General features: G+C 45.4%; 2 protein-coding genes and 1 pseudogene across 3 annotated transcripts; all 3 read right to left on the bottom strand.

Annotated features, from left to right (window-relative positions):
• Window positions 1-891: 891 nt before the first annotated feature.
• LOC102715396 (uncharacterized protein At2g34460, chloroplastic) lies at window positions 892-4,304 on the bottom strand. Of its 2 annotated transcripts, XM_006656007.3 has the most exons (4): window positions 3,933-4,304; window positions 3,708-3,824; window positions 2,035-2,307; window positions 892-1,237 (listed from the first exon to the last, which is right to left on the bottom strand). In XM_006656007.3, the coding sequence occupies exons 1-4, from the start codon at window positions 4,242-4,244 to the stop codon at window positions 1,070-1,072; spliced, it is 870 nt and encodes a 289-aa protein (XP_006656070.1). In that variant the 5' UTR covers window positions 4,245-4,304; the 3' UTR covers window positions 892-1,069. The 2 variants fall into 2 exon arrangements, with proteins under 2 accessions (XP_006656070.1, XP_040381475.1); XM_040525541.1 differs by lacking the exon at window positions 3,708-3,824 and having other exon boundaries at window positions 3,933-4,300.
• Window positions 4,305-8,980: 4,676 nt separating this feature from the next.
• Window positions 8,981-13,240, bottom strand: LOC107304348 (annotated as a pseudogene).
• A 1,710-nt stretch (window positions 13,241-14,950) lies between these two features.
• LOC102715670 (transcription factor bHLH144-like) lies at window positions 14,951-19,009 on the bottom strand. Its single transcript, XM_015838474.2, has 3 exons — window positions 18,743-19,009; window positions 18,361-18,620; window positions 14,951-16,535 (listed from the first exon to the last, which is right to left on the bottom strand). The coding sequence occupies exon 3, from the start codon at window positions 16,266-16,268 to the stop codon at window positions 15,498-15,500; it is 771 nt and encodes a 256-aa protein (XP_015693960.2). The 5' UTR covers window positions 16,269-16,535; window positions 18,361-18,620; window positions 18,743-19,009; the 3' UTR covers window positions 14,951-15,497.
• Between the last annotated feature and the right edge of the window lie 7,874 nt (window positions 19,010-26,883).

Raw genomic sequence — 26,883 nt, 5'->3', positions numbered from 1 at the left:
GAAGGTATATGTCCTACCTTAGCCCCACTGCGTGGCATGTTGAAACAACATGGTACATGAGGAAGAAGGGAGATTGTCTCGTGGCTCGGCTAGGTGCAGTACGTAGGGACCATAATACCCATGACAACTCTAAAACCCACTTCCACATGTAAGGCATTAGTCAATTAAATGTTTTGGTCTTGCTGCTATGTAGAATATGTCATAGGCCTTGTATGCGCGGCATGAGGAGAATGGAATTGGCCGAAGACAGAGGAAAGAGTTTTTAAGCATGGTATTGTGTTAATCAAATATTGAAATTGTGTTTATTTTTCTCAAAATTACTTCATAATCTCTCAAAATCCTGAGACAATTTCACAATGTATTCAGGGCATGAACTAAATAAAGAAACATATCAAGATTTAATTTATTAATGAAATTTTATTTATTTAAATCATGTATTATAGAAATAATTTATTAAACAATTATTACTTTCTTGGCAAAATCAGGGTGTGACGTAGGATCACATTGGAATCCGACTCTTTGACTGCTCTTACGGACTTGTCTAGAAAGAAATACGCGGTATATTTATAAATAAAAAAATTATAAATGAAATTTTTATATATGTATTCTTAGTGATCTAAAAACCAATATACAAAATAAACTTCAGTGAAAAAAAACCTAAAATCAACTCTAAATTAAAATTTTAAATTTTAGGTTATAAGTATAAATATAAGCGAAAAGATGTTTCCTTCCGGTCTGATCTCTCCGCATAATTGAACGAACAGAAAGGAGCAGTTAGTTTTTTCTTGTAAAGAAAATTTTAATGTTGCAACTCTTTTTTTTCCTTTCTGTTAAAATTTTTGATGTTATGAGCATGTCGAAATGAACCGCAGAATTGACGAGTCTAATCAATGAGAAACCAAGTGTACAAATACTACATTCATATATACATTTACAGGAAGCTGCATTCCATTGTTTTGTTTGGTTAAATTCCACCGTAATTCTATAGATATGAACACGCTGACATATCACTTGGTTTACAATATCTGGAACAGTGCTTGTTCGGCCTGAACTATTTGTGTTCAGTTACTCAGTTTTGCTTAATGGAAGCAAACAGATCCTTGAGAGGGCGATTCGGAGCATCAACTCGAGTGAGAATCTCGATAACTTTGTAGGAAGATTCCTCTGGGCATAACAATGCCTCCACAGCCACATCTGCAACTTGCTGTCTCGATATGGAGCCCTCGTAGAGTGTATCCTACAGATCGTTCAAATACAAATATCACATGACTTGTAGGGAACAAGAGAAATTTACATTATACTCTGTCCGTCCCAAACAGAACACAATTCTAGCATTCAAATTTTGTCCCAAAAGGAATGCAATTATACAGTACTACTTTTCCCTCCTATCAGCCACATTGAAAATTTTCCTCATCTTACCCTCAATCACGCTCCCTTTCGACTAATCATTTAAGCCATTTTCATTCCCTACTAGTTTGACTTCTGAGTGCTACACTTGCACTCTTTTTGGGATGGGGTAACATTGCACGAAACGAAAACCTTTGAAGGAGTGCATAAATTACATAAAATGTCCCTAGATTAGTGGCAGTTTATTTGCCAAGTTGCTAGAAGGGAAAAGTATTTTGGTAAGGTTCAAATTGGCAATGAACGAAACGAACTCATTACCGTTTTAGGCTTTTAGCCATTGGTTGAATATGATTAGCGGACAATGATGGTAGGATAGGATAACATGCTGCAAATTAGAGGACATGCTATCGATGTGGCAATACATGTTCTATGTCATATAGATGTGTAACTAAATAGTATTAATTCCATGATGAAAACAAAAAGATATCAGAAAAATTACCAACGGTGAGCATTATTGAATGGCTGTTTATGAGCAATCATAAACATCAGTCTAGCTACATATAAGGAAACAATGGAATAATAACAATAGCTTTGCAGATCCACAGATATCTTAAGAAGATTTAAACTAGATCCAGGTGACAACACGAAAATGATGAGAGAGTTGAGATGCATTTTTTATATATTTACCTCTGGCTCCATGACTATGTTCCCTGTTGGTGGTTGTTCAGTCAGGCCTCCAGGCCTTATAATAGTGTAATTTATTCCTGATGACCTGATATGTTTCTCTGCCTGCAGCTTTGCAACAAGTACTAAACCAAACAGGTTGAGCACAATATATGCTGGATTCAGAAGTTGACCCATAGCAGCACCATTCACCAAAATGGAACTTATGAGTACAAATCTTGTAACTCCAGCCTTGCGGCATGCTTCAACAAGGTTTACTGTGCCAAAGTTGTCTACCTGTAATAGTAAATTCCTCAACTAGCTGCCACCACAACTGCACTAAGAAATAACATGAAAACTGATTTGAACTATTCATGGCTATGGATTGGACATTCCATATATACGTTGATCAGATGAGCATCCCAGAGATGTCAAGCTTAATGAAATACAAATACTATGATCATTTCTTCTTTAAAAGAACAACATTGAAGATATGCAAATACTTTATGGTTATTCAGAAAGTCAAAAACATATTTTGTTATCTATATTCCCTGTAGTAAACAGAATGAAATGTACAAGCCCATAAAAATCTCCAGTGTGGTTTATGCATCTAGGAACCTAAAGATTCAAAACATACACCTTTACATAATGAGCAGAGGAAATAAATAAAAATCAAGAAATAAAACAAAAAGAAGTACTGACAGACATAAATAGTCCATATAGTAATTAGCATTGCTCTAAGAGCTAGGTTAATGTCACCTAAACACCAAAAATAGTAGTGTAATTCTGTGATTTTAGATAGGATCTAACATTCCTTGTTTTCTTTTTCCTTATATAGTAGTTGCATGTATAGAACTATAGATATTATATAAAAACCTCTCTGTTCCATGGTAATATCCTGATAGTTCAACCATAATCTAATATGATAGGAGCAAGCAGTAGCAAAGTAAACCCATCACATGCAAGTAGCCAAGGCCTCTGCCACATCCAAGTACACATGTTTTCTAAAATGGCCAAATATGTAAACATTTGTGTATACTTAAAGCAGTAGAATGGTAAGTACTGAATCACACTGACTATTTTTGTTCCGTTGTAGTCTCTCCTGATTAGTTTAGAATATTATTACTCTCAATACTTGGTACTTGGTCGATCAGAAATGACAAAAACATATTGGGAATTCTAGCCTTGAATGTTCCGTGCTGAGACAACAAGAGTTAGCCGAACTAAGGTAGCAGCAGGCTGCCTAGTGCCCAGCCAGTGTTGACGGACGATTCACAATTGTAATGTTACAATAGTGTGGAGATGAATTTTCTCTCCCCCGGTTGAACATCCACTCCTTTAGTACATGCCATCTAAATAGTTATAAAATCTATTTTTTAGAAAAATAACAAGATAGATTAGTATCAAATATATAGTTACATAAAGATGTAAGTACAAATTCGACTTTTATAAGTTATAAAAAACAAAATAAACTTCAACCAGTATGCGCACATCAACAGTTAAATTTGTATTTTTGTTACAACCTGTATGAGTTGAATTTAAATTTACATGTTTATGGACTCTCATATTAATCTATCTTGTTAAAACTTTTTAATTTTTTAATGACTATTTAGTTGCACGACATTCACGAAAGGAGTGGATATCTAGCTAAGGGATTTCCCCAATAGTGTCAGACATTCAATCAGAACCGGACAAACCTTCCAGGGAGCAAAGGGATCAAGCGACCGCCGGAACCCCGTCGCACAGACGACGGCGTCGACGCCGCGGATCGCCTCAACCAGCTTGTCGGCGCCCTCCGTCACGTCGGCACTCACCTTCAACTCAGACCACACACTCATTTGGTGTCATCGTCACGAACAAATCAACAGCCCAACTGCACAAGCAACAGATCTACAGTAGCACTCTCACTGGGAGCAACTCACAAGCCGGAGGTTTGGGTCCTGGGGTAGGCTGCCGCGGGCACGGCCCACGTCCGTCGTGCCGGCGACTACGCCGAAGCCCCTCTCCAGCAGCTTCTCGACGACCCGCTTGCCGGTGCGGCCCGTCGAGCCGGCCACGAAGACGGTGGCCGTCTTCTTGGTGGCGTCCGACGAGCTCGCGGACGCCGTGTCCATGCTGCAGGCGGCCGTGAGGGTGAGGCGGAGCTTTCCAGCAGCACGGCCGGGAGAGAGGCGGGCGAACGCCGCGGGAGGAAGACGGGGCCGGGCGGCGATGGCGTGGAAAGCGGTAGCCATTGGATTTGTGCGGCTCGTCCGCTCGTTATTTCCCTTGCTGACAATTTTCACTGTATACTAGTACCATCCAACAGACAAGGCCAAATTGGCCGGTCAGACCGGCACGGACAGGCACGGGAATAAGTCTCCCTCAATTTATCTGGTTCAGTCTGTTTTTCGTCCTTAGACTGTAAAACTGGGTATAATCGACCCATGAACTATTAAAACCGGCGCAAAAAGTTCCTCAATGGTTTTAAAGGCAGTTTTGGCTGACTTGGCACCTACATGGCTAGGTTGACTAGATCTTCGCCCCATATGACATTGAAATGGCGTTTACATAACAACTATATATCAGAAAAACAACAGGCCCACAGAAAAACAGTGGCCCCACATGTCATTCCTACTTCCCTATCATATTTATTTCTTCTGGGTAGCTAATTATGGGCCCACATGTAGGCCTGTCATTTTTAAATTATTTTTTATGTGTAGTTGACAGGCGGCCTCACAGTTTTTATGATAGATAATTGCCATGTAAGCGCCATGTCAATGCCACGTGGGACGGAGACCTAATCAAACTAGCCATGTAGGCGCTAAGTCAGCCAAAACCGCCTTCAAATCGATGAGGGACCCCTTTTGCGTCGTATTTGATAGTTTAGGGATCGATTGTATCCAGTTTTATGGTCCAAGGACAAAAAATAGACTGGACGATAAGTTTAGAGACCTCAAGTGGACTTATTCCATAGGCACGACCGCACGGCCCAGTAGGGCATCATAAGGGAATCCACAGGGAGGGGCACTCCCCCACATGTCAAATAGACGAGACTACCCCGGAAACCAATTACTTCATAGCCACATGAAAGTGGGACCCACCACAACTTTAAATGGGACCCACCGCAGCTCACTCCACTCTTTCCCCGCCGCTCTCCCTCCCTCCCCATCGCTCACTCTCCTCTCTCTCTCAGACCACCAGGATGACGTCGGCACCTGGCGCCCCCTCCTCCGCCACCGGCGTGGATCCAGCAGCCGGCGCTCTCCTCCTCCTTCGCCGGCGCCCCCTCCTCCTCCGTCGCCGGCGCGGATCCGGTAGCCGGCGCTCTCCTTGTCCTCCTCCACCGGCGCCCGACGCCCACTCCTCCACCGCCGCCGGCGCGGATACGACGGCCTGGCGCTCCCCTCCTCGTCTGCGGGTCGCCGACCGTCCAGTCCTCCGCGAGCGCGCGACGCCCCCTCCTCTGCAGATCTCACGACGACGACGACACCGGTGGGCAAACTCAGGGCATGTCGGAGAGCGGCGGATGGCGGTGGGCAGATCTCTTCGTCAGGGTGCATCGGCGGGCGGTGGGCGAGGCGTGTCGGAGTGCGGCGGAGCATGCCCAGGCTACTCTCGGAGGAATCAAGCTCCCGCAGTGCATGCCTTGGGTGTTTCCTCGCCATGCCCGAGACGGAGGTGCGAGCACCCTCGCAAGGACGCGCAGAGCTTGGCAGGGGAGCAAAAAGTGAGATTTTCCTTCCTCTCTCCGCCGTGGCATGCTAGGGCCAAACGCCACGCAAGGGCACTGTGACTGCTGTAATGCTCTTGAAAATATGTTCATAGGGAATAAAAAATGTTATTCAGATACCTTTACATATTGTGCAACTAGTTTATACTGCTAAGCAAATAGCAAAAGCTACCCATAACACTATGGGTAGGCAAGAAGACAATAAAAAAACATAGTTGTATAGTGGCACTATTTATAAATATTCCGTATTAAACAAAAGAACTCATAACAGTTACAAAGTAGCCGGTAGCTTTCTGAATATTGTGCCTACAAGAACACACTGAAAGGATACCCTCAAAACTGAAACAGCATACACTAGCTCTCAATTTGCTAGAACACAACTAGTTGCAATGGATCCCTACCCTAGAAACATCTCATGTTTTATGAATCAAGACTCCCAAACCAATACTCTGAGAGTAGTGACCATATCTCACCCACACACCCCCAATCCCAGTTTATCTTTGCATCACCAAATTATCTACAAAACTTCAACCCTTTTGGTCCAATAAATCAGCCACCTTCACTCAGTCTTCTCCAAGTTTTCGAGGCATTCAACACCAAGGGAGTTGGCTGCAACATAGTCCATCAAGCTATCGAGGTTTTCATTTACAAGAGAGTTTTGGTTCACCAACTATGCAGTTTGGAGCTGCAGCCAATAGGCCACCATTTGTGCTGCAATTTAGCTCTTTGGCTGGTGCTGTAGTCAACACTTCTTCCTATGGATCTGAGTCTAGTTCTCCATGCCCTGCAAGACAAAAAGAGAAACAACATGTCAGCATTGATGAGTCAAGCAGTAGTAGTGAATAAGTGCCAAAGAGGCGTACACGTATAAATTGGACTAAAGAGAACCTACGCCTTCTTAGCTATTGGTTACATCACTCAACTAATCCTGCAAAGGGCATCGACAAGAAATCAGAATATTACTAGAAAGCTGTAGTTGGTGAGTTCAACACCAACATGCCAACAAATGGACACAAGAGGTCAATCAAGCAACTGAAGACACGTTGGGGTGATGTGAAGATAGAGAGATCACAAAGTTTTGTGGAGTATATGGTAGACTTAAAACTACTTGGGGCAGTGGGCAATCTGATGACATGGTCATGAACTCAGCCCATGTGGTATTCAAAAAAGAAAACAGGGACAAACCTTTCACCTTGGAGTACATGTGGAGAAGACCCAATGGAAGGAGCGATGTTGCGGGCACCTCATGATATGGACGGCGACGGAGAGGGCTGGTTCACTAGCGGCGGCATGAGGAGTAGGGGGCGGCAGAGAAGGGTTGGTGCGGCGGCAGCGGCATGGGGAGGTTAGGTCATGAATTGGGGGTGGTGGAGAGGGCTGGTGCGGCGGTGGCGTGGGGAATTTAGGATGAGAAATTAGGGGCGGTGGAGAGGGCGTGCGGCGGAGAGGGATGAGGTGAGATTTGGGGGTGGCGTGGGATGGGGGCGAGAGGAGGAGGAGTTAGACTCTTGAACTCACGCGAAGGAAACGAGAATAGGATGTGGCTTTTTTTTTTGTCTTTAGTGGGATCCACCTTAATTGATTTTCAAAACTATGGACTCCTAGATATAGGTCCTACATCTATGGGCTGCTTTGCCAAATATATTGGTGTTGCCAAGGCATGACACATGTTACATGTAGCATTAGCAGGATTTATTATTATTATTTTTCATTAAAAAATTCAAAAATAGATTTTAGATTGAAAAATTGTAGATCTATCCTCCCAACGTATAGCTAGTGTGCAAAATATAAAAAACTACCACAATTGGATGTGAAATCGATGTGTTAGAAGACAACCATGGGTGGGCAAGCGGCCTAATTTTGCACGTAGCTAGCGGGCATTTTAAGCCTTAGCAGGGGCCTCGTGTAAAACTTGCTGCAAAGTCGAGAGGGGGCTGGGAGGTCTGGCTTTTTTGCAAGCGACCTCTTTAATCATATACTAGGAAAGTAGCGCGGCGTTGCTGCGCATGACCTTAAATTGTTGGCTTCCACAGCATTAGATGATTCAGAGCTTGGTTTATCGACTTGCAGAAAAGAGGTTTTGTTCTTATGAAATAGTATATTGTATTATTTATTTCCCCCATATTTTTGTGGTTTTTCCTATGCAAGTAATTTCATTTTTCAAGTAGTTGAGCAGTTTCAGATGCTAATACCAACTTTAGCATTTTGGCAAACATATTTTTAGATAAGCACGTCAAATCATGAAGGTTTTTTTTATATGAGCCTAATTGCTTATAGACAGATTATTTTAAACTCCAAACTGAGTCTCTCGAGATATTATTCTTCAGCATGCAACAGCAACGCTGCTACTTGGCAAAGCTCATAGATTTATCTTAGCTGCACCAGACAAAGAAGGAGAAGGGCAGCAAAGGTGATATGAAGCTAAATATGTTCTGTCGTATCTACCTAGGACGGCTCATGCAGATCTCTGCGCGTTGAACCATTGTTACATTTTGCAAGTGTTATTGGCATCATCGTTTCCTACCGTTTCTCTCTACCTGACATATATACAGTTTTTTTTCCATATATGGTCTTAATTTGGTTATGATCAACCTATATATGGGGATTAATACTATACCTACATATCACTATACGGCAGATTGGCGGTGACAGTAATTGGTCAGTAACGGCTAACAATACAAGTTATATGATGAGAGCACATTATGAAGATTAGACACTAATGTACTTATGCAAGATTCAGAGTTTATAGTAGTACTACATTGCAGAACAAGAGCAGAGCCATCCATATATCAAATCTGCCGTTCAGAATAACACACAAATTAAGAGCAATCAAATTTTCACCCTTTTTTTGTCCCAAGAATAATCCATTTTCTTACCCAATGACACAAAACAAATCATAGGTACAGCAGAGCAAGGAGAGGGGAGGGATAAATGACGACTTCTTGTACCTGTTGACTTACAATTCAGGCATACTCAAGGAACTACCCATCATGGCACCAGCATTGAGGCCAGGTCGGCCATACAGGGCAGCAGCGAACTTGGCAGTGGGAGATGGTCCTCTAGGTCGAGGGGAACAGCGTGCATTTGGATGGGTGATAGAACGTTCGACACAGTGTGGAGCCGGAGACGAGATGGGCTATCGTCGGCACGGCACGGCGCAGGGTGATGCCCTGACACGATGCGCCGGAGCAAATGTCAGAAGCTGATCATTTTAGATGCAGCCCAGCACTTCAGCTAATACTGAAGAAAGGATGGCTTATTATGAGTAGATTATAATCAGTAACAAGCAACGACATAGAGAAACTGAGCATGTATCATTATTTTCATGCTTCAACAAATATAAATAGTCCATAGACCACATGTGTGAAACGTGAATCTAATTCTACGAGCAGCAACTGATGAAAGCAAAAGCCCACCTTTTGATGACTTATGCACAAACACGATGTGCATCCCTAGAGTTGTTGGGCGGCAACTGCAAACGGAGCGGCATGAGCCTCCCATTGATCGGGCTACATGAGCAGATAATCACGTCGCCGAGGCCCGTCTCCTCCTGCAACCTCTCCAAAAGCTCCTCCAGACTCGTACCATTGAACTTGAATGAGTGTCCTTCCTGATCCACGCCAATGTCGCCATTTTCATCCCCAATGTGGTAGTGGATCGCCCACCCATCCACCATTTTCAGCGGCACCGAGAAGGATTTTGTCGACTGAAATGGCAATGCGTCCGCAACAATTAGCACTTGGCATTAACATCCCCATTGGGCTGATCAATTCGTCGAGCAGATGGTTGGTGTTGAAGTATGGACCTCCATCCTGGTCAGGCCAGGCTGCGGTGGCGCAATAAACCCCGGTGGCGGCGGCGGGGGCTCCGCTCCGTACGAAGGAGGGCTCGCCGAACGGTGGTGCTGCGGCTGCCTTAGCGCCGCCGTCGGCATGGGAGACGGCGAGCGAGAGGGCAGCTAGTAATGCGGCGTGGGGTCGGCCGGTGCGGTGGTGCGGGAGAGGGGTGGGAGGATTCCAACTGGGGTGGGAGGGCCTGGATGACCTTGACGTCCCAGAGTATCCAGCCGGCGAGGCGGTGCGGCACGTCGTAGTTGACGGAGTTGCGCCATGGCGCGAGGCCGCCGTTGGCGCGGAGGTGCGGAGGCGGGCGTGGGGGCCGCTGCGGACGGGGATCCCCTGGACGGAAGAGTCGGGGCGGTGGGGCAGCGTCTGGAGCACCTTGTGGCCGGTAATGCCCCTGTAGGCCGCGTTCGGATGCAGGGGCAAGTTAACTTACCCCTAATATAAAAAACATAGAAATAGATATATGATAAATTAATTATTAATTATTAAAAAATATAAAATAAATTAATATGATTTTTTTAAAATTTTTATAAAAAATACACTGTTTAGCAGTTCGAAAAGCGTACACGTGAAAAACACGAGGGAGATAAGTTAAGTTGAGGGGCTAACGAACGCGGCCCTAGTCGAATCGGGTAGATGGGAGAGGGGAGAGGAGATACGAAGGAGGCGACCTCGTCGGGAAAGCTTTCGTTCTGATGGGCCACATGGACCAATCACGACCTGAGAATCAGGCCAAGATTCAATATACAGAGATTTGGGTGTTTTAAATATATTTTTCTGATAATGTAGATTTATTTGCACATGTTAAATAATATTAAAGGAGATGAATCATATGATGGTTTGCATTTAGCATTGGAACTAAAAGGATTTCAACGGAGTCTCAAGATGCAGCTTGTTGTAAATAAATCTGACAGATCTGTTAATTGTAAATATATATTGATTGATATTTTCATCATAATAAATCTGAGAGAGATCTGTTAATTTACTAAAGTCTAATTTGGTCTTTTTCTTTCTCGGTTTATTGTTCTTTTTTTTAATTTTTGATGTATAAATGTGGAAACTCTAGTTCCCTATGTGATTTTTTTTTCTTGATTCCTGTACGGAAAAGTATGCATGTTGAGGGGAAGTGAGGACCTCGTTACTGTATGGGGGTTGTCATACAGGAGAACTGTTCATCAGAAAAAAACATACTTCCTCTATCCAATATTAATCGTAAATTTTTTTTAGACAAACAGTCAAATATTATAGGTAAAAAGTAAAAATTAATTTATTTTGGGACATAAGGAGTACACCATTAGCACAATGCCATTTTTGGAAAATTGTGTGCCTCACCCATGCACGATGCGATTTTTGGCAAGGGTATTTGTGTAGCTGTAGGTACCAATTCTTATGTTTAAAATGGACCTAATATAAAATTTTGGGAGCAAATTATTAATATTTTTTTGGGAGATGCTCTCGTATTCGCATATTCTCCTCCCTGAACCAAGCCCGGCCAGGGAGGGTCACAGGCAGTGCGGCAGCTGCGGGCCCTAAATCTAGGGTCCTCACTCTTAATTTTTGGTAGTATGTACAATATTTTTAGTAAATATTATTCCTAAATATAATTTAAATATTTACAATAATAATTCATATATATAAGAAATATATTTATTAATTATAATTATAGTATGATAAAAGGTACAGTATATATGTTTAATTTTATGTGGGAGTCTGGAACAGTTTGTACTGGCCGTGCTCTAACCGCACAGAATACTTCGCGGAAGCGCGATCTTCTCCGCTGTCCACCGCGCGCGCGCCGCTTGCCTCCCCGTGGCGCCCCCGCATCCCTCATGCCTTGTCATGTGTGCCGCCCGCGGGATTGTGAAAGGCAGCACGCCTCAACCCTCAAGGTGATCGATTCGCGACGTGCATCCACCGCCACGACCACCCGAACTGGTAGGCCGCCCAGCCCAAGCAGGCCAGCGAGGCCCTCTTTAGTTCCAAAAATTTTCCTTGTTCATCCGTCATATTAAATTTTTGGATCCATATATAAAGCATTAAATATAGTTAAAAAATAATTTATTGTATAGTTTGGAAGAAATTTGTGAGAAGAATATTTTGAGCCTAATTAGTCCATGATTAGTCACAACTGCCATAATAACTCATATGTGCTAATGACGAATTAATTAAGCTTAAAAAATTTGTCTTAGGTTTTCTGACACTCTATATAATTAGCTTTTAATTAGTCACCGAAATAGTCTTTGGATATCTGGTCAAACATCCATGTGACACCCAACCCAATTTATTTTTTTGCGTACTAAACCTAAGTTTGTGCTACTAAGGGTAGTCATAATACGCTTGCGTGGTGTTTGGCTCCAGCATGCCACGGCTGAGACAGGAAGGAAAATCTCACTTTTTGCTCCCCCTGCCAAGCCCCGCGCGTCCTCGCGAAGGTGCGTGCGCCTCCGCCTCGGGCGCAGTGAGGAAGCACCCAAGGCATGCATCGCAGGAGATCGAATCCTTCGAGAGTAGCCTAGGCATGCTCCGACGCGCCCCGCCCGCTGCCCGCCGTGCTCCGGCGTGCCCCGACCGAGATCTGCCTGCCGCCATCCACCGCACTCCGACACGCCCCGAGTTCACCCGCTGGCGGCATCGTCGTCGCGAGATCTGCGGAGGAGGAGGGTGACGCATGCTGGCAGCCAACAGAGGATGAGGGGAGCGCTGGGCCACCAGATCAGCACCGGCAGCGTACGAGGAGGAGGAGGGGAGTGTTGTCCCGCTAGATTCACGCCGGCATCGTCGTGGTGAGATCCGCGCCGGCGACGGAGGAGGAGGGGCGTCGGGCACTAGCGGAAGAGGTGGGGGAGGGCGCCGGCGTCGTGGTGGTGGTCGTGAGAGAGAGAGGAGAGTGAGCGACGGGAAGGGAGGGAGAGCGGCGGGGAGAGAGAGAGGAGTGAGCTGCGCGTGTTGGTTCCCTTTAAAGCTGTGGTGGGTCTCACTTTCATGTGGTTTACACTGTGAAGTAAGTGGTTTCTGAAATAGTTTCGTCTACGTGACACGGAGGGTGTACCTTCCACTGTGAATGGCCTACGCCGCTCGCCTCTGCCCAAAAGAAAAAAAGAAAAAAATACACGTGCTGCGGGCGCCACCGACCCACTGTTCTGCTCTGGCGGCTTGTCTCCGGCATGGAGGAGTGATCACGGCTGTTCGAGGCCAACCTTTTTGACGATGCCTCCTGCCTCCACTGTGTCGGCTGCCAGTTTGTTTTCATCTTCTATTCTTATTCAAACCGTTTAGGCTGAAGGTATACTTTACATACTGCTCGGCTACTCCGTAGTATACAACACCTAGGTGCAACTTTGTTTTTACGGCCGTTTTCCCTCTTCTTGTGCAGTTGCGTTTCCAACTCATTACGATATATGAACAGTGACGAACACACTTGAATTCACTCTTTTTGGCGATTTTTCTGTTGAGATCGATTATGACGTGCATCAGTTTAGGATTTAGAGGCTGCGTTTTAATTTAATCCAATATCTAAAAAATAGAGAAATCTATGGATCATATGTTCTCATGACTCATGAGCTCATCTGTGTTGGCTAGATCTTGTTTGCTGCTCCGCTGTTTGCTTGCTGTACAAGAACACGGCGGAAGCCACCGTGAATGCGGTGTACGAAATTATGCAGTAATGCGTCATTCACACCGCTCGCCGTCGATTGACGCCCCTAGCACCGGTGTCGGCAGCACCTAGCAGTAGCTCCATACGGGAATGGTTATTATATAAATTAATCTAAACCATTTTTATTCAATTAATGAATCTATAATTTAAAAGAGTTATTCCATACCAAATTTACTGTACGAATATGTTAAATCAACGACAATACTACATTACTAATACACAATGTTTGTGAGTCACAAAAATATTCATGAAAACCACATCAATAGGTAGCTCAACTAGTGAGGTGTGAACATAGTTAGAGGCAGCTACCAGCGAGGCAAACAACAGACTGAAAGTGTCATGAGCTCCTGGCTATAGGGCACCATTTAGCCTGCCACTAGGAAGAGTATTGAGTAATATATACCTAATTTTATCCGACCTATTTTTTAATGAAACTACACATAACCAAATTAAATGGGCGTACCCAATGAGTATGGGTAACCTAATTATTAAGAGATGTGTGAGTTTCATACATAGAAACAAATCAAAATTTATACAAAGTTATTCATCTCTATATTAAATAATTCCACCAAATTTCACTCAAATTTGATATTTTTTATAGAGTGAAGTGCACCAGCGGTCCCTAAACTTGTGTGCATGTGTCGTCTAAGTCCCTGAACTCTCAAAATGCACTTTTGGGTCCCCGAACTTGTCCGGGGGTATCATATAGGTCCAAACGGGCTCTGACCCGCTCCATCTGCTAACGTGCCATGTCATGGTGGCACCTACGAGAAGGGAGAGAAAAGAATAAGAAGGAGAGAGATACTGACATCTGGGACCCACATGGCCCCACCAACACGTAGGCGCCACCGTGGCATGTCACGTCAGCGGATGGAGCAGCCCGGAGCCCGATTGGACCTATATGACACCCCCGGACAAGTTCGAGTACCCGAAAATATATTTTGAGAGTTCAGGGATCTAGATGACACATGCACACAAGTTTAAGTACTGTTGGTGCACTTCACTCTTTTTTATAATGTGAATATAAGTTTAAATATTTAAGATCCGAATTTAAATGGGTAAACTAGGTACGACAGCCCAAATAATCAATACATGGATTCTCGGTTATTAAGGTCCAAACCATTTGCACCATTTAAATTCTGGGAGCACCATATTTTAGATAAGTTTGTAAGTAAGTAAATGGGCTGAACCGGTCCTCAGGCGAATCACATTTGCTCAACGGCCCAGTAGTATCTGTCCAATGCCGAAATAGAGTTCGAGGGGAAAGTATTATGATCCCTGGAGGGTATGCCCCCTGTCTATTGTATGCTATTTAAATAGTCATTAAAAAATTTGAAAAAAAATGTGAAGATAGATTATATCACTACATAAACATGGAAGTTTAAATATAACTTCTATAATTCATAAAAAAATAACAAATTGAACTCTAAATAGTATTCTTACAGTCATATTTGTTATTTTTGTTATGGATTATAGAAGTCATATTTGAACTTGCATGTTTGTGTAATGATATATCTTATGTTAATCTATCTTCACAATTTTTTTTCAAATTTTTTAATAATTATTTAGATAGCATGCAATAAACGAATGAATATCTCTTCGAGGGTTTAAAATCGACTCCCCACGTATAGTACTAGCAGTAGCAATACCCACAATCGCAAACCGAACAAAACCATTGGAACATCACTTGAACGTGGAAACCAATCAGGGCAGACAGCAGAACGACATCATCATTGCGATCTTAATTAAACAACAGTCCTATTGACATCTTCAAGAGAAACTTCTCTATGAATTTTCAGACGAGATTCAGGCAGCATGGATAAGATAGCACGAGACAGCTACGATCCGCGGTGCCGAGCCCAACATAGCACGAGGATAACAAAAAAAAAGAAAAAAAAACACGTTGTATATCATCAGCATGCATGATGGTTACAACACGAGCCACCATTTGAGATACGAAAGGAAGAAGAAATAAAAAGCAGCAACTTCTGAAGAAAAAAAAGAAAGCAACAATCCATGCACGCAGGCAGCTAGAGCCATGGCCCGGGCACCCCGAGGACACTGACGGAATAAAAGCAAGAAAGCGTGCGGCGACGGAGCTCTCTTTTCTAATCTTTCTCCTCCGATCCATGGCACGAGAGCTCCGCCATGACGATCTCTCTGTTAGCTAGCAAAAAGGTGCGGCTACTGGGCTTTCCGACAACAGTCAGTCTCGTTACCTGCCAGCAGAGAAAGATTTTTTACGGCCGTTGAGGCCACTGTGGATCGATGTCGCCTAGCTGCTTGAGCCACGCACGCCGAGCTTCTTGACCTCCACCTTGAGCGACTTGAGGTACCTGACAGCCTCGTCGAGGACGGCGGGCGTGTCCATCCTGTCGCCGCCGGGGATGATCCCCTTGAGCGTCCGCATCATCTTCTTCATCCGCTCCTTCTTCCTCTCGCCTCCGGCCTCGGGCTTCCGGCCGCCGCCGCAATCGGACCTCGACGCGCCCGTGCTCACCCCGTATCCGGACGAGCACGTGGAGTCTGGCGAACCCCCGGCTCGGCACCCTGGCGTGCGACCCGTGCTCAGCACGTCGTCCTCCTCCTCGCCGTCTTCCGTGCTCATCAGCGCGTCGATCTCGTCGGTGTCCTCCTTCTGCCGGATCGAGCACCCACCGCCGTCGTCCTCGACGCCGCAGTAGGCGCTCTTGCCGTTGTAGTCCTGGTCGAAGCCGTAGCAGTGGTGGTCATAGCCGCCGGAGTTGCCCAATTTGTTAGCCAGGGACGGGTGGAACATCACACGGCTCCGGTCGTAGGTCTGGTCGAAGATGACGTAGTTCTTGGGGCAGGTTTCCGACGGCTGGAACTCGAGGCCGGTGAGCGGCGCTGGGAAGTCGTGCTGCCTCCGACCAGCAAGCGGGTCTTCATAAGCAGCAGGGTACGGGTCGCTCATGTAGTATCCTCCACCGGAGCCGTAGCCGGCCATGTCGTAGCCGGCGCCGCCGTAGCCATAGCCGTAGCCGTAGCCGAAACCGCCGTACCCGAACCCTGGGTCGCCCTGCATCAGGACGCCTATGCGGTGCTGCTCGAATTTGTGTTGGCTTGTGGTTGTGTTTGTCCTGGAAATTGAGGAAAAGTTTTGCTTTTGATTGAAATGAAACTAAACAAGTATGAATTCAAGGGGTGTTTTGCTAACTGGAGCTGGCTTTTTCCGTGGTCCAATTCAAAATTGATTTGGTTAGTTTGTTTGGGTTTTGAGGCTGTTTGGTTGGAATGTGTGAGCTAAGCTAATCTACGTCACAGGCTTGAGCAGCTGGCGGAAGTATTCGGCCTGCAGGAAACAACCAATGTCAGTATAGTTGACAAAGGAACAGTTTACATTGGAGAATCAAAAAGTAGGTAAAAACTCAACGTAGTTCCTTTTGATGTGTCAACTTGATATAAAAACTGTAGGGTAAGATGATGTAGTTTGCCAATATAATTATCCTAAAATTTTTGCCCGTAAGAACAGAGCATAGGAGCAAAGGTCCAAACTCAGAAATAAAGGACAAAAATAGGGGCATAAGGTAATGAATATGCGTATTATCCGTCAATTTATTGAATAGGTGAGAAAAAAGGAAACTATACATGAACCGCAATGCACGAACTTCTTTTCAGGACATCTTCATATAGGCGAAGCCAAGATGTTGTACTATGCGTGTACAAATTGCAACATTAAATAAGGTTGTTAATTGACTGATGGCTATTTAATACAAATTGATAACTGATGGTTGTTAAAACGAAGTTATTCGAGTATCTGTTCAATATTAATGCAAGCTAATTAAGGTGTTAATTGAATGATGGCTGTTTAATCGAAGATATAGGAATATCTATTCAGTATTAATGGGAGCTAATTAAGATTGTTAATTGGCAGAAGCAAAACATGCTCCGTGGACTGCGGGAAGCACTCCTAGAACAGCGCCGTGGAGTAGTACGGGTACTCCCATCGTTGTAAAATGTTAATATTCTAATGTTTGAACCTTATTTTAAAATACAAATATTTTTAGTAATATTTCTACTACTACTTGTTTCTCCAATTATTTCTCATTAAAGATTATTTTCATTATATTTTATCTAGTCTCCCAATACTCTTATATTATTAAAAACACATTAATCTTACTCCCTCCGTCCAAAAAAACTAACTTTTTTGTTTTTGTGTCGAGCATTTGACTGTCCGTCTTATTTAAAAAATTTTTAAGAAATTTTAAAAAAATTAGTCACACATAAAGTACTATTCATGTTTTATCATCTAATAAAAATAAAATAAAATTATTAATCGTAAAATTTTTTTAATAAGAAAAAGAGTTAAATATTATATAAAAACTAAAAATTTAATTTGTTTTGGGATGGAGGGAGTACCTTGAAGTTGACACCAATATTTTGACCAAACATAATTTTGTCAACTTCTAGTGTTTTAATAAAAATCTTCTGTCAACTAGCTAGCCCTTAGCCCCTCATCGTTGACATCGAGGCGGGGCTCACATGAAGTGGGCCCGTCCTATTTGCATGCGACACTATGGGACTGTTTAGTTCCAAAATTTTCACCCAAAATCATCCGATCAAATTTTTGGATATCTAAATAGAGTATTAAACATAGATAAAATGAAAAACTAATTGCATAGTTATGTGAGAAATCGTGAGACGAATCTTTTGAGCCTAATTAGGATGTGATTAGCTATAAGTGCTACAGTAACCAACATGTGCTAATAACGGATTAATTAGGCTCAAAAGATTCGTCTCGTGGTTTCTAGGTGGAATCTAAAATTTGTTTTGTAATTAAACTACGTTTAATACTTTAAATATGTATTTAAAACCTTGATGGGATGTTTTCGTAAAATTTTTTTGCAATCTAAACAAGGCCTATATCTCGTACTTTTTTTCTTCTCTCTACACATACACTTAACGGACAGCTCCAATGAGCAAGTTGCTTATCCACGAAATGTCATGATGATTATGATCCCCACCAGCAGCACATTGATTGATGGTCTTCCAAATAAGTTAAAAGGACATGCTTTTGCAGGTAGCAGAGAATGCCTACGAAATTGATGAAATGCAACGCAAAGAAATGTGGCAGGATAAGAGGACGACGCACGGTTTGGTCTGGTGTTCTCACGTACCTGGCACACTTGCATCAATCTGTAGTAGTACGCGACGGCGCCACTGGTCATAACGACGGCGTCAAGGATCCTCCGGTCGAACCCAACGCACATGTCCTCAGCGGGGGCACGGCTCCTTGTCCCTCCACCGCCTGGTATGGTACCGATCCCCCGGCCCGCACCAGCCTCGACCGCGATCGGTCACAGGATGACGCGGAAGAACACCGCCAGCTGAACGGACGTCGTCCCCGCCCACGGCATCCTGCCCCCTCTGCCCTGCCCTGCCCACACACAACACAACACAACACAACACAGCACAGAACAAACCTCTCGTTACAACTTGGAAGCCATCAATCACAGCGGTGGTAGGATCTGATGCGACGGTGTAATGCACTTGGCGTACCAATCTTTATCAGGTCGCTGGTGATAGCTTGGTAGTAACTGAGAGCGGACCAGAAGAGATACTAGCTAGAAGTCTAGATCGAGCGATGGAACGGAAACAGGGGAAGTGAGACGGATGGATGGATGGAGCCAGCAATGGGTGGTTTTATATACAGTGCATGAGGAAGCGTTGGATGCTCGGATTGGTGTTCCACCCTTTCTTTTTTTTCTGTTCGCTGCACTCCTTTTGAGCAGATGATACAGAGAAGCGGGCAGGAGCAGGACAGGAAGAGAGGAGAGAATGGAGAGTGCAGTCCAGTGCAGAGGAATGGAGCGAATGAATGGATGGGCGCGCGAGGAGCGAATTAACGAGGTGGCGTGCGCAGCGAATTAATGAGGTGGCGTGCGCACTCGATGGCTGTGTTCGAAATGGCTGCTGCCCCCGCGGGTGGTGGGGCGCTGGACCACCCGACATGCGAGATTGCTCGTCGAGATTGTACTTCACGGGCTGTCTGCTAGCGCCCACTGCCCTACTTCCAGATTATATGTGGCACGCTCAGAGCAGGTACAATAGCAATAGCAGGCTATAATCCAGTTATAAGCATATTTTAAAGAGATAAGATGGGAGAGAGAATGAAAGTGAACTACTAATTTATAGCCATCTACACACGGGCTCCCAGACATGTATGACATGTGAGACCATGTATTGATGTTTTGTAGGTAAGTATTGTATGAATTGACTATTAGATGGACTATAGATGAATTGGAGCTAGTAGTTGGCTATACTATTGAACTTGCTCTACCAATACTTGTTTCCTTCCAGAAAAATATTATGTATTTTAATACTTCCTCCGTTTCATAATATCATATGTTTGACTTTTTTTTAACATTTGATCATTCATCTTATTCAATAACTTTAAGTATGATTTATAATTTTATATACCTAGATAATATTTTTGAATAAAACGAAAGGTCAAACGCAAATCCAAAAGCCAACAGCATCAATTAAGAAAAATCAGAGCAAGTACGCTGTTGTCACGCCTAGAAATTTACACCAATTCTCGGTCCAGGAATCAGCCCGAGTACACACTATGACAAATCAATACACAATTCCACGACTTAAAAACAAATAAAACCAATTATCTATCGAAATGCAGCGGAAAAAGAAAACAAATTAAACCATCTAATCTTCAGCTTCAGCTGGCGATGACGGCTCCACACCACAGGCATTTTCGACGGCGGACTGAACCTCACTTAACCTTGGGAACAACCTTCTTCTGACTTCTGACTCAAGCTCTGACACTGGCTCTGGTGGGGGAAAAATTAAGCAAGGCTAAGTACAAACCACCGTACTCAACAAGTAACACCTACAAGAGGGGAGAATAATGAATGCAATAGGGTAACAAGGATAGGCTAAGGTTAACTTGCATAACGCGGCAGTAATTTAGCAAAACAGTACATAAAATAGACTGAAATAAAAGTAAAGTAACATTTAAAATAATCATCCAATGTCCAACGTTACACCACGTTGCAATAGGCCCAAACCACTGTCCAGCGTTACACCATACTGCAATAGGGTCAACACTCTGTCCGACGTTAAACCACGTTGCGACAGACCCAAACCACTGTCAATGTTACACCACGTTGCACAGGGTCAAACCAATTCCAAGATTGATCAAGTTATTAATGGTTCAACTAATCCCAGTGAATCTGTCAGTTCGCCCAATAACCACGGGCGCGGCTATTCGAATAGTTTTACTCTGCAGAGGTGTACAACTTTACCCACAAGACATGGCTCCCAAACATGTTACCATGCCCCAACGTATCACCACGATACCTCAGTACGGAAACCATGATAAGACCTTTCACCTAACCCTCCCTAGACAATCGCACCGCACTTCAGGTTTCAGCCCCCCTCCTTTACACCAAGTCAGGCAGTCCCCTCTTGTGCCTTGAGCAGCAGAGGCTTTCGTTACACCACGATTGCCCATCCATACTCCATCACGCTCACCCTTGCCTTCATACGTCGAATAGGGACAAGCTAGATTACGAGTCTCACCGTTGCCCATTCTGGCTTGTGGTTTGTACGTGTAAGACTTTCAGGGTTTCCCGAGAACCGGTCCTTAATTGCCATGGGCACGACTCTCAAAACCATGCACCCACAGCCCACCATAAGCAATATTTTAGTTGTATTAATCCTCAACGGGATATTAATAATGATCACAACCATTAAAGGTCTATCAAAGTTTAATCAATAATCAAATAATAATTGGTGAGCTAGTTGAACTAAGCATGGCTAAGCATTTCCTAACCCTATTTCTAGTCAAATTAACCCTGGAATGGCAATAATAATGAGTGGGAATCAACGGATATATTGGTAATTGCCCAATAGATAAATACAATAAATAGATTTGCATAAGACAATGCATGTTTGAATGTAAAGCGAGGAATTTTATAAACATCGGGTCAATATGATCAAAGAAGGGTGCCACTTGCCTTGCTTAGACCCACGAGGAACTTCGGCGACAACTTCGGGAACGAACGGCGCTGCGACGGGGTCAAAACCTACGACAAACAAGGAAAAACAAGAAAAACAGACTACAAAACTACCAAAACAGAGAAAGAAACTATTTTTAATGGATTCTTGGTATTTTTCTAGATTTAATGAAACTTGAATGGACCTAAATGGAGACTAGATAAATTACTTATGAATTTTAGAAATTTTCTGAGTTTTTAAACTAAACAGAAAAACCTTAGTTGAATTATTGCGCAATTAATAGGGCTGCTGACGTCAGCGGAGGGGGAGGTGGCGGCTGACAGGTGGGGGCCACTGTCAGCGGGTGAGAGAGGAAAAGGAGCTGATAGGTGGGCCCGGGAGGAGAGAGGGAGGAGGCCGGCTGACGAGCGGGACCCGCGTGAGAGTGAGAAGAGGGGTGGGAGGCCGACGGGTGGGGCCCGTCGGTCAGAGGGAGAGAGTAGGGGAGTGGGAGATCGGCTCGGCCGGGACAAGAGGGAGGCGACGGTCGGTGGAGCGGGTGACGACGGTGGGGCGGGCGGCGCCGGCAGAGGGTCGGCGACGGCAACGACGTCGACCGGCGATGTGAGGACGACGACGGCGGCGGCGAGGGCAACGCTGAGCGCAAGACAACGTGCGGCGGCACACGGCGTCGAGGACGACGGTGACGGCGCGCGGGAAGGCGGGCCAATCGCGCAGGAAGATGGGCGCGTCACCACTACGGCGTGGCGGCGGCGACGTTCGGCAGCACTCCGGCGACGACGTCCGGCGGTCCACGGCGCCCGACGACGGTGCGGGTAGCCCGGCGGCGGTGTTGGGACGAGGGAGAGGAGGAGAGGGAGACGGGGACGCTCACTGGCGGAGGCGAAGTTGGCAGAGGGTCGGCGAGGCGGGGGAACAGGTGATGATGGCTGACGACGCGGACGGTGGCGACTGGGCGGAGGGATCGGGCGCGGCGGCGGTGAGGTCGGGCGCGGCGGCGACCGGGTGGCGAGGGGATGCGCGGCCGCTGGGGATGCCAGCCGGCGACGACGAAGGCGTGGTTGTGACGGCGGCGCAATGGGACGCGCGATGACGACCAGCGGTGACCGAAGGCGGTAGCGGCGGCGCAGATCGATCGGCGGCGGTGAGGGTGGTCGGGCGCGGCAGCGGCTTGAGTGGAGGAGAAAAATGACGGCGATGCGCGAGAGAGGAGGATTTATAGGGGAAGGTGGCGCCGGCTAGGGCGGGGCGGTTGTTGGAGACCGAGTCGCACACACGGGCGCGGCGGCAGCGGCCGTTGCGGGCGTGGCGGTTGCGGCGGTGGTGGCGGTGTCCGGCTCGAACACGGCGGGGAGGCGACATAGACTTCGGCACGGGGCATGGCGCTGGGTTGAGGCGAGGCGAACGGGTTTGGCCGGCGGCCCAGGCGGGAGGGAGGAGGACGCGCGGGCGGGCGTGGCGTGCGGGCGAGCAGGCAAGCTAGGCCGAGGCGGCTGGCGGCCCATGCGGGGAAGCAGGCCGGCTCGGCTGGGCCGGCCTGGAGGGGCGAAGGGATGGGCCGGCTCGGCTAGGCTGGCCTGGGAAGGAAGAGGGGAAAAAGAAAAAGAAAAAAGGAGAAGGAGTGAGGAGGAAAATTGGACTTTGGCCCAATTTGAGGAGGAAGGGAAAAAGATAGGAAAAGAAGGGAAAAAGAAAAACCCCAATTTTGTCAAATTTTAAATTAATTTGTTTGGCCAAATTTTATAGTCTGCAATTGAAGTTTATATCCCGTTAATCAATTTGCGAACCTCGATTTAATTAAATTAATTCCTTTAGAGGGATTTTTCCTGAGTTAATTAAGCTAATTATTATTTACGAATTTCTCTTACGAATTTAGGCTTGAGATAAAACTCCGGGCGTGACAGAGTTCGGCTTGGAGGAGGAAAAAAATGAAAAGAGAAAAAGAAAAGGGAAAAGGGAGAAGGAAAGGAGGGAAAAAAGAAAAGAAAAAGGAAGGAGAAAAAAAAGAAATTGCCTCCAATTTTACCGATTTTTATTAAGTTTATTTTATCACGCCCCGACCCTAGGAACTCCCTAGGCTAGGCCCGTGCTCTAGGACATCAAACACGTCCTCACTCATGTGCACCCAGGAAAAACTTCCCGGTCGGTCACCCATCTAAGGATTTGCTTTAGGCCAAGCACGCTTAAGCTTGGAGTTCTCTTGAGATCAGCTTCCGGAAAAGAAGTTGCAACTTGTTAGTAGGAGTATCTATCAAATCCTATTAAGCCTTGGGCTGGGATGTTACATATTTGAGCAAAATTTTATTCTTTGCAATTCAAATATAAATCCTATTAATAATTTAAAACGCTTTCGGGACATTTTAGAACATACCGAAAAACTTCCAATTAATTAAATTAATTTACACTGGGTTTTCTCTTGAACTTTAATTAAACAATTTATTATTAATGCATTATTTCTCTGAAAATTCTTCTTTGGCAAAGAAGGTTACATAGATCATCGGATTCTTGGAGCCACATACATATAGATAGAGTTATTGACTGTAAATAAGTAATGGGCATTAAATCCTAATCGAGCACCACAATGTTGTTCAATTTTTGTCTTGTTGGAAATATTATTATTATATTTAATGTTTATTATTGTCAGAATTCTTATTCTAATGTATTTACCAAAAGATAAAATATATAATTATTTTCCCTTCTCTTCATACATTTCTGTCAAGTAGGGGATGCAAAATCATCTTTTGTTTCAGCTGAAGGGTATCACACGACGTAGAAATCAGATGAATTGGCCTTTGTTCAGTACAGACAACTACAGCATGAAATTAATTCACGGACGTTTTGTCAGGAATCTACGATCTAACCAAAATAGAGAAACTGAGTCCAATGGAACTGACAACATTGCACCTGTACCACATCGTTGATCTAATGACTGAAAATGGTTTTTCACCGGTCAAACCTTCATCCCTTTTATTAAGGGTGGCGTCCTTCGGAGCAGAAGTGATTGCAAAACTGGTAAAAGACATCCTGCAAGTAATCAGGAAAAACTTGGATGTGCTCGCCTAGAGGTTGGAAGATCTGCAATGCGTAAGTCGACCTCTGATCAGACACCACCCACCATACGGCTTCGAGCAAAACCTCTAAGCAGAAGCCTCACAAGATGTTGGTGGATCGCCAAGAAGTTGCCAAAACAAATGGATACGAGAATATGATGAAGTATCTACATGAATTTCATTTGATGAAGAAAGTCTTTGTAGGTTCGCGGTGTAGCACCCCTTAAGAGATGATAGCATCAAAGCTGATGGAATGACGAAGGAATCCATCGCCAGAGGCCCATTCACTCCAAGTGCGAAGCTAGAAGATGATGGAGGCGAATTGATGGAGATCTAGTAGCTAGTAGAGCTAGCCAAAGATCAGAGAATCCATTTTGTCAAATATCTTGCAGAAGGGGTGTTAATAATGGTGAGCCTGAAGCGCAGAGGCTTCACACGAGAGTATGAAGGTACCCGCTGGTGAATGAGAGTTATACAAACCATGAATCTTGTAGCCTCCACTCCAGTGTGTCAAGTGTCGAAGGAAAGGAGATGATGAAAGAGATATATGATGGACACACTACACCATTACCCATATTCGCCAACACTTCTTTATGTAAAGAAAAAGCATAATTAACAATAGAGGAGTTGTTGGTAAAGGCTTTGCCAATTGATATTTCAATAGTCGGCTTTGCAACAGTCGATGAAGGCCTTACTGACAGATGTAACCTTATTCAACACAGTGTGTAGGCATCTAGACTACGCTTTGCCAACACATAGGCTTCTTTGCCAACACATTCTATTTTCTCCAATAAATAGACCATCCATTTGGCCTATAAATAGAGCATCCATTGTGTGCTTACATTCCATGATTTTACATGCACAATTGTCAATAGCTAGACCCATAAAACCATGCCGAATGATTTCACATATCTAATCCACCTATCCCTCCGTCCATTAACAAATTAAACACAATCAATGTCATAGATTCATCCACAATACATCAACATATAGTAGAACATATATCCAACTTGTCAGAGACTGAGCTCCTCCAGCGGGAGTTCGCTGAACCCCCATTGTGAGTTCAGCCCAGGGGTGCAGGGTTGAGTCGGAAAAAGCCCTGTGAACTAGAGACTATGCATGAGAAATTATACAGGTTCGGGCCACTGCAAGGCGTAATACCCTACTCCTGTTGCTTGAGCACTATCCGAGTAAATGCGTACAAGGTTCTGAAGGAATGTTCTCCTCCTTTTCTTGTGTCCTTTTTTTGGTTCCCTCCGACGGTTGGGTAGGGCCTCCTTTTACACTAGTAGGGGGACACTACAATTGCCCTAGTCTCACTAACTACGGATGTACCGGCTATCATTAAGCAACAGCTAATAGCTCCTCATCATGCTCGGTCGACGCTGTGGTGATCTGTTGGTGTCACGCAGCTCCTGTTCAATCCCCTCCGTCAAAGAGTAGGTGTGGTGGGCAGCCATGCTGTACTTTCTCGGTCCCATCAGTCAGAAGGCCGGCTTAGGGGATGGCCACGCCTCTCTTGCCCGGTACCATCGGTCAGCGCCTAGGCCTTAGGACCAGTGGTTGTTTGGACCCAGCGGTCCAAAAGGAATGCGATGGTGACGGAGTGGGAACAGTCCATCCCTGTGATGATAGGGACGTCACCGTTTGGTTAGGGACACCTGTCCCTTTTTCGCCTCTTTTTCTGCGGGGAGCGAACAGGGGGCATGCGCCCCTGTGTGACATTTAATGTGGCGCAGCCCCACGCCCACACCGATCATGCAGGCGGGGCGCACTCTAGGCCCCCTCCATCACAATAAATGCGGTAGTTGGGCGCTAGGGTTGTGTCCGCCGCACGGTGGGCCCCGCGGTGCTGGAGCCATGCATCGTGGGGGTTGGGAGCACCCCAACCCCTCCGTTCGGTCGGCCTCCATTCAGGGCCTGACCCTAGAGGCGCTGGCTTCTGGGGCCCGACCCCCTTCCCTCTTGGGTCCTGGGAGTTCCTAGGCCCATAGCTGCTACGCACCAACCACGTGAGGATACCCCCGGGCCCATATCTCCGACAGTAGCCCCCGATGTTTGGTGGGGCCCATAGTTGGGTGCCATTGAACGCCTCACCTTTCTAGTAATGGGCCCGCGTGGATGCCAGAGGTTACCTGGGAGTGGGGCCCTATACTGTGCTGTTCAGTGAGGCCCACAGGCGGCGTCAGCGAATTAGAACGTTCTCCAATATTGCCCAAATGTAGGGCGCTTGGGCTTCCGCGAATTAATTACGGTTATTCCCTCAATCTCCCTACCCTTAAAAGAGTGTTGGAAACGAGGGGCCGCAACCGTCTGCGCAACCACCTGCGTGCGTCTGCCACTCTATATCACATCTTTCGTGAGAAATGAGAGGGTGTAGATGCGACAACAGCTATGTGCGGGAGTCGAGGAGGCGCACCGTACGTGGGGTGGGGGGATCCCTCCACTCCGCGCGTGGCATGTGGTTTAGTGGGGGTGAGGAATCCAGAAGACAACCCAGGCAGTGGGAGCATTTTTTGAGGGAAAATGGAAGGCAAACCGATGCGGAGGCATAACCGGCGAGTATAAGAGGGGGACATGGCAGTCTCAGCCTCTTTTTCCCGCCATTCACCTCTT

Source organism: Oryza brachyantha, chromosome 6 (genome assembly GCF_000231095.2).
Source record: "Oryza brachyantha chromosome 6, ObraRS2, whole genome shotgun sequence".
In the NCBI taxonomy this organism is placed as follows: Eukaryota; Viridiplantae; Streptophyta; class Magnoliopsida; order Poales; family Poaceae; genus Oryza; species Oryza brachyantha.
This window is presented reverse-complemented; position numbering and strand designations above follow the sequence as displayed.

Excerpts from the sequence above, each read along its gene's own strand:
- LOC102715396 (XM_006656007.3), bottom strand. The coding sequence starts at position 4,244 with ATGGCTACCGCTTTCCACGCCATCGCCGCCCGGCCCCGTCTTCCTCCC. Across the intron at positions 2,308-3,707 it reads ATCCCTTTGCTCCCTGGAAG|GTAGACAACTTTGGCACAGT; the intron begins GTTTGTCCGGTT and ends TTACTATTACAG. Across the intron at positions 1,238-2,034 it reads ACATAGTCATGGAGCCAGAG|GATACACTCTACGAGGGCTC; the intron begins GTAAATATATAA and ends AACGATCTGTAG.
- LOC102715670 (XM_015838474.2), bottom strand. The coding sequence starts at position 16,268 with ATGCAGGGCGACCCAGGGTTCGGGTACGGCGGTTTCGGCTACGGCTAC.